The following is a 7,555-nucleotide window of genomic DNA, read 5'->3' as shown; positions in this document are numbered from 1 at the left end:
TTTCTTCATCTGGAGTGACACCTACTCTTCCTTTGCTAAATGATTTGGTCCCTCTGCTCCTCAGGTCATGAGGTGTTAGGCAACGAGTGTTTTTCATTGGTGGTTTTTCGTCATAGCTGTTTACCTCCCCTACCTACAAAGGGAGCCAGTTTGTTCCCAGATGCGGCCCCCTTGTCTCCAAGCTGTCAGAGTATGCAGTCTTCTCGGTGTGATGTTTCCAGAGTGAGACACCTCTGCTTTCCATTTTACTCGTTTTTTTCATGTCAATAAACAGCATGATTTCAGCCGATTATCCAAGTATGTAAAAAGACTATTTAGCGTTCTGAGTGAATACACTGAGGGAAGATGATAACATTAGCTATCCTTCTTGCCTAAAAGAACTGACCTCAAGGCTTTACTCCTTCCCTAAACTGGTTTCCAGCATTGTTATGGCTTCTGAACAAGCAGATGAAAACTGTCCTTTCCCCATAATTAATTCTTCTTTCCCTGTTATTTCCCTCCCAAGGTCCTGGATAAACTTGACTGTTGCTCTCAAATTTAAAAATCCTGGAAAGGGATTTTGTTTAAATTGGCTGATGGAGCAAAATGCTAATTGATAGTTTGATAGATGTTAGGAACCATTTCATAGGCTGTCCACTGTATAAATTTATATTCTTCAGTCTTCCATTTTAGCCAGTGCCAAAACCAAACATTTTATGGGGACCGTCTGTGTTCCCCTCGTCTCTGGTGTGAAATCTGGTCTGTTTCCTGCCCTCAGATGCTGGAGAACCAGATGGAGGTGCGGAAGAAGGAGATCGAGGAGCTCCAGAGCCAGGCCCAGGCTCTGAGCCAGGAGGGCAAGAGCACTGACGAGGTGGACAGCAAGCGCCTCACGGTGCAGACCAAGTTCATGGAATTGCTGGAGCCCCTGAGTGAAAGGAAGCATAACCTGCTGGCCTCCAAAGAGATCCATCAGTTCAACAGGGATGTGGAGGACGAGATTGTGAGTAGACCCTCGCCACACAAGTGGCGTTTTCATAAACCTCCTGGCCTGTCCTTCCTGGAAGCCCGTGTTCTCCCTTCTCTGCCTGACTCACTTTGTTGCCAAGCTGAGCTGTCAAAGCTCATGATAGATGTATTCTCAGGCTTCTTTCTCCCTCTCACGTGAAATGCAACTCCATTTTTCCGTCTGGTTTTCTAAAGATATTCTAGTGTTTTAGTGCCCCAAGAGGAGTCATTTCAAAAATAAAGAATGAGGACTCACAGCGAGCCCAGCGTTGAGGATGAAGTAAGGTGTGGGAGACTAGCCCTCGCCCTGTGGGAGAAGGGCTGGCTCCTCGGCGGCTCTTCCCCGGGGGGATCGAACACTCACTCTCTCAAGCTGGCCTCTCTGTTGTCCCCTGCTGTACTTGTTTGAGTCAAATATTTCTTCTTTTTGAGCGGTCCTGACCACTTATTTCTAATTCTCTCTAGTTATGGGTTGGAGAGAGGATGCCTTTGGCAACTTCCACGGATCATGGCCACAACCTCCAGACTGTGCAGCTGTTAATAAAGAAAAATCAGGTAAGCGTTTCTGCTTGGGCTAGCTCAGTCTGACAAGTAACTGCTCCAGATTATAAAACAGAGAACATGAGAGAGCTTTGAAGGCTTACGATTTCTCCTTGGCCCTCACAGCTTGGCGTAAACAGTGTGTTGTTGCAGTTTAGCAAGCCTTTTGTGTGTGTTCCCTGCTCCCACAGACCCTCCAGAAAGAAATCCAGGGGCACCAGCCTCGCATCGATGACATCTTTGAGAGGAGCCAGAACATCATCAGCGACAGCAGCAGCCCGAGTGCGGAGGCCATCCGGCAGAGGCTCGCCGACCTAAAGCAGCTGTGGAGCCTCCTCATCGAGGAGACGGAGAAGCGCCACAGGCGGCTCGAGGAGGCGCACAGGGCCCAGCAGTACTACTTCGACGCGGCCGAAGCCGAGGCGTGGATGAGTGAGCAGGAGCTGTACATGATGTCTGAGGAGAAGGCCAAGGTGAGGGAGGAGGGTTCTGGCTCCGGAGGAGCCTCAGACGCAGCCCCCGAACTTGTTTTCTGCTGGTGCCTGTGTCTGTGTGAAACATCTCATTGTTGTCTTTTGAGTATTATGGGGGCACCATGGTGCATGACAGAGGTCGCTAAAATCTGACCGTGGTTTCCCCTTGACAGAACTTTCTTGTCTGAATGCCGATGTGTCATTAACAGTCGGTCTTCCCCGTTTTTTTTTTTAATAGAAATTTGCCAGAGTCCTTCTTGCTCTCTAGTTATAGGATTGCCTAACTTTTACAACATATGAGATGCTTTTGAGACAAATTGGATGTATTTTTAGGTTTCCAGAAGGCTGTCGTGTACATATCTGTTAAACTGTGAAGAGTTTTCAGTCAGCCAGTATATACTTGGTGTCCCTCAGCTCTGCTTCACACTGCAGAGGGGTCTCAGTCATTCTTCAGTCTCCTCATATTGGTCTTTCACAGAGTCTTCCCACAGTCCAGTCCATATTGACGCTCTTGAAATGCCTGTGTGTTCCACTGCGCATCTCATACTTCTGTTTTTTTTTTTTTTCTTTTCGATGATCCTCCTGCCCCACCACACTGTCATTCTATCCCTCTTTAAGGTGGTATTGGGCTGGAGGGGATGGCTGTGGTTGTGACAGTCCGCTCTCTTTGCAGGATGAGCAGAGTGCCGTCTCCATGTTGAAGAAGCACCAGATTTTGGAACAAGCCGTGGAGGACTATGCAGAGACGGTGCATCAGCTCTCCAAGACCAGCCGGGCCCTGGTGGCCGACAGCCATCCTGAAAGGTGAGTGCCGTTTTGTAAAGGTGAGACCAGGCTAAATATCTCCTATAGTCAAGGCCCTATTGAAAGATTATTGGTGTCATGAGTCAAAAGTATGGATTGATTTACACAGATACAGATCATCAAAGCATCTATACCTTGGGTTGAAAAAATCTTGAGTTTAGAAAATTACTAGTTTTAAGAGCAGTGGGAGACAAGAATACATGGACCTATAAAATAAAAGGACTCCCAAGAAGAACCACATGATACCACCTCCTAGTCTTACACATCAGGTCCTTAGAACCCCTTAGAAATAAAAATAAAAATTAGAAATGAGTGAGTGTGTACGTCTCCCATCTACATACTACATTACTGTATTAACTCCAGTGGCAGTCATTTTAGGCTTTCTGTGTATGTAGCTGCCTTTTATGATTTAGAAAGGAAGGGGATCAGCTTTGTGCAATATCCAGGGCAAGTTGCAGATGAGGTCAACAGCTGTGTTGGTGTAGGGGGTCTTTCGGGTGTTCGTGGTCAGGATTCCATGGAAAGTGACTTTCCTGGTCCCTAGGGATAGGCATCGACAGGCCCTGTCTGTTTGCATCCCTGTTTAAGACAGTCATACTGAGGGGAAGTGAGAGGGAGGGACAAGAACACAGCACACCCAGGACCCACAAAACAGGAACATCAGGGCTCTCCTGGCAGGGAAGTGCATACAGCCCAGAGCCAGGTAAAGGTGTGTGCTAGACGAGGATATCATTTGTCCCTTTGGCAGCATGGTACCCAAGAACGTAAGGCGGCTCCTGGATTTGGCCTTAACATGTACTGTCAGAGGAAACCCTGACTTGTAGAGCCAGCGGAGCAGAGTTAGCGCCTCTCCCCTCCCTCCACCACCAGGCAGGATGGCCTTCAGCCTCAATTACTGTTTTGTTTGCATGTTGGCTCTTCATCACTTGAAGTTGAAGTCAAACTTTAGAGTTTTTTAGGCCCAATAGGTTAACCAGAAATTCCCTTCAAGAAATTTTGTATAATAGGCTCTCTTGGCATTTCCACCTCATTTGTTTTCACCCTGAAGGAAATTTGACATTTAAGGTCTTTTTCCCCCCTACTGCCCTCCTCCACTTTCAGTGAGCGCATTAGCATGCGGCAGTCCAAAGTGGATAAGCTGTACGCAGGTCTGAAAGACCTCGCTGAAGAGAGGAGAGGCAAGCTAGATGAGAGACACAGGCTGTTCCAGCTCAACCGGGAGGTGGACGACCTGGAGCAGTGGATCGCGGAAAGGGAGGTGGTCGCAGGGTCCCATGAATTGGGACAAGACTACGAGCATGTCACGGCAAGTACTCCAGGCAGAGCCTGAGCGGTTGTGCAATGAGCTGTGGGTGTGGAATGTCATTTGCATTCCTTGTGAGCAGATAAAACGCCTTGGACTCAAATCAGAGGTCATGGGATTTAGTTTCAACTCCATTTTTATCACTGGGCAACCTTGACTTAGGCTGTTTAGCCTCTGTGGACCCCCTTCTCCAGTAGTAAAAGAGGATGGAGCCCCAGCGGCTTGCTTGGCTGCTGCAAATAAGAAGGAAGCCTGATAAGACGTTTCAGAGCTAATATCTGTCAAGTCATGCATACTACTTATTTTTTTCCAAAAGATATTCATGTGATCAAGAAATAAAATCTTCATAATAGTCTCATTGATGTCTTTACGCTCATCTCCATTTCAGATGTTACAAGAACGGTTCCGGGAATTTGCTCGAGACACAGGGAACATTGGGCAGGAGCGCGTGGACACGGTCAATCACATGGCAGATGAACTCATCAACTCTGGGCACTCGGATGCTGCCACCATTGCCGAGTGGAAGGACGGGCTCAACGAAGCCTGGGCTGACCTGCTGGAGCTCATTGACACGAGAACGCAGATTCTCGCTGCCTCCTATGAACTGCATAAGTTCTACCATGATGCCAAGGAGATCTTTGGACGCATACAGGACAAGCACAAGAAACTCCCTGAGGAGCTTGGGAGAGATCAGAACACAGTGGAGACCTTACAGAGAATGCACACCACATTCGAGCACGACATCCAGGCTCTGGGCACTCAGGTGGGTGGGGGAGCTGCCCAGGGTGGTGGGAGGTTTTCTTTCCATAGAGAGTCTTTGTGCATCTCTGAGAATCTTTCCGTTCCTTGGCTTCTCAAAATGCACCTCAAAGAATGGTTGAAATTAAATGCATGTGTCTGCGTGCACACACATTGGTATAATGCTGCATTTGGGAGAAGTTATTAGTCCATAAAGTTATGTTTGTCACATTTGCAGACGTTGTTAGATGAACATCCTCATGATTAAAATAAAAAAACCAAATGGACACACAAATACTTGCAAATTATAGGTCTTCTCAATAGGAATTTGTGTTATTGTTAGCATGTGCATCCAGAATAATTTCCAAAATAATGCCTTATTATTTTCCATCAACCAAGTTCTGAGTTAGATATCTGAAAAGAGGTAAAACAAGATTCTAACATTCTACTATGCCTGGTCTTTTTCACCCCCAGCGTAAAACAGCGTAGTTAATGCTAAGACTTTGTTTAAAAGATGTTTGACGAAGTGGTGACAATATACCAGGAAGAATCTGTAGTATAATCACTCTGTAAGTCGCTCTCTAGGTTCTGTAGTTTTTCTCATTTTTTTAATATATTTTTTTTTAGATGAAAAATAAATTGTATCCTTTTCCCCCCTACATTTCATGGTCCTAGAGAAAAACCCAGTTTTATTAAAGATAACAGCACCGAAAAAAATCAGGAGCTTTGTTCTTGTCTGTTAGGAGCACACTGATAATCTAGTGCAGGGGTTTGCAAACTTCTGTAAATCCCAGATATTAAATATTTTCATCGTTGTAGGACCTCTGATCCTTGCTGCAACTACACAGCTCTGCCACTACAGCATAAAGCAGCCACAGACAATATGAAAATAAAGGCATGGCTGTGTGCCAGTAAATCTTTATACAAATCAGGCAGCCCAGATTTAGCAGTGGGCTGACCCTTGATCTTTGCCTCGTCTTTACCATTCTTTGCTGTGCTTTGGGGTTGCTTCTCTACAGGGTCTACCTTCACTGCCGTTGTCCACTCAGTTCACCTTGATTTGCCACTTGTAGAAGCAGCGGGAGCTCACAGCTGGAGTTCCATTCAGATGGAGTGCTACAGCTTTTCCACCAAGGAGGTGGAAGGTGTCAAGGGGATATTTAAAAGTGATAACATGGAGTGGCTAAGGGTCTGCATCATGCATAATCTAAAAGAGCCCACCACACATTGTATGGTTTCCAGTCTTTCCTTCAGAGCTGGTGGTCTTTGCAGCTCTGTGTGAAGACTTGCCATTCAAAAGCTTGTCAGCTTCGTGTTCAAAGGCTTTCACTGCACAAGAGGTCCTGGAGCACCATATGAATGCCTAAGGGACCGTGATGATGCGGTCCAGATGTGCGGTTAGGGCAGGGGCAGACTCTGGTGTGAATTAGGACCCACCGCTCTGTATTGCTGCAAGTTAAATTTACTTCTCTCAACTTCAGTTCCGTGACATTGAGAATTGAGATGATGCTTGCAAAACATGTGCTATAGTAAGAGTTCTGTGACTGTCGTCTAACCATCGTTAGACAACCGGAGCTTAGGGGAACTTTCAGAATGCCTAGAGATGGAGCTGGAATACTTTACCAGCAGCGGGTCTTTACTCTGCACCTGTAAGGTCATTTATTTCTAGAATTTAAAGAGAAACTGGTATCTGTGGCTGTTTTATATTTTTAAATTTCTTCCTGTTTTATGTAAAGCACATAATGTATTAGTAATGCCATACATGTACAAAACGTGTAACTAAAAATATGCACATACGGGGGAAGATATACTCAATCTTCATTTACTAATAGCCTGTGTGATCAAAGTCTACAGACAACACTTACTTTGGATGACAGGAGCCATTAGATGTCTGTGAGGGAATCCTCAGGTATATATATACCAAGTGATTTGCTTCCTCGTTTTGTCATTAAATCCCTTCGCTTCGTGAGGCTCAGAGGGATGAGGGAGCCCGTCGAAGGTCTAGCAACATCCAGGGCAGGAATGCACTCCCGCAGGCCCAACATCCTCCACCTCGCCGTACCCGCGAGGGTAGGCCATTTCCACCTGTGAAAGCGTATGTGTCCCTCCTGCAGTTATTAATTCAACCAGGTTTATTATAACAGAGCATAAGGGAAGGCTCTCGGTGCAGGCTTCCAGTGCTGGTGGTGTTTCCTCCTCGGCTGGTTTTACTCTTGCTGCCATCCTGATTCACCGCCATTCTCTGCTCTTTACAGGGTGGTAGGACATGAGGAAACAATATGATATTTGCACCAAATGATGGTCTTCAGTGATTCCTCAGATCAGTAGTTAACTTGTGGGAATTTTTACTTTTGCTATCCTTTTCTACCTTGCTTTTATGTTGTAAGAGCAAATTTAAAACAGTCAGAGGCACAGAAAAGTTTGTTTTGTTTTATTTTGTTTTGTTTTGTTTTGTTTTTTTGCTTGTTTGGAAAGATTTGTTAGTTATATAGGAGATTTGCTTTTCAAATAATTCTCTAGGAACTTGCTCGTTGTGATTTGGGTTATACCTGAGCCATAGTTAATATTTCCAAAAGTCTCTTAGAACATGGACATCACATTTACCATGGAAAAGAAACCCCACTGATGATTCTTTGCGTCTTTTGCAGGAACTTCTTTTCCTTACTTACCACTACCTAAAATCCTTTTGTGTAGTTGGGGTCAGTGTCAT

The 7,555-nt window shown here is 45.5% G+C and overlaps 1 protein-coding gene across 1 annotated transcript in view; it reads left to right on the top strand.

Moving 5' to 3' along the window:
• The window catches only part of SPTBN1 (spectrin beta, non-erythrocytic 1), a 185,075-nt gene that overhangs the window by 159,613 nt on the left and 17,907 nt on the right, over nt 1-7,555 (top strand). Inside the window, exons 20-28 of the mRNA XM_023532837.1 lie at nt 275-297; nt 673-982; nt 1,453-1,542; nt 1,719-2,000; nt 2,674-2,804; nt 3,906-4,110; nt 4,496-5,052; nt 5,320-5,330; nt 5,865-6,034. Of these exons, the coding sequence (XP_023388605.1) occupies nt 275-297; nt 673-982; nt 1,453-1,542; nt 1,719-2,000; nt 2,674-2,804; nt 3,906-4,110; nt 4,496-5,052; nt 5,320-5,330; nt 5,865-6,034 (1,779 nt within the window). The remainder of the gene's footprint in view (nt 1-274; nt 298-672; nt 983-1,452; nt 1,543-1,718; nt 2,001-2,673; nt 2,805-3,905; nt 4,111-4,495; nt 5,053-5,319; nt 5,331-5,864; nt 6,035-7,555) is intronic.

This window comes from Pteropus vampyrus, unplaced genomic scaffold, assembly GCF_000151845.1.
Source record: "Pteropus vampyrus isolate Shadow unplaced genomic scaffold, Pvam_2.0 Scaffold91, whole genome shotgun sequence".
Taxonomy (NCBI): Eukaryota; Metazoa; Chordata; class Mammalia; order Chiroptera; family Pteropodidae; genus Pteropus; species Pteropus vampyrus.
The sequence above is the reverse complement of the archived record's forward strand: the minus strand, read 5'-3'. Positions and strand labels throughout refer to the sequence as shown.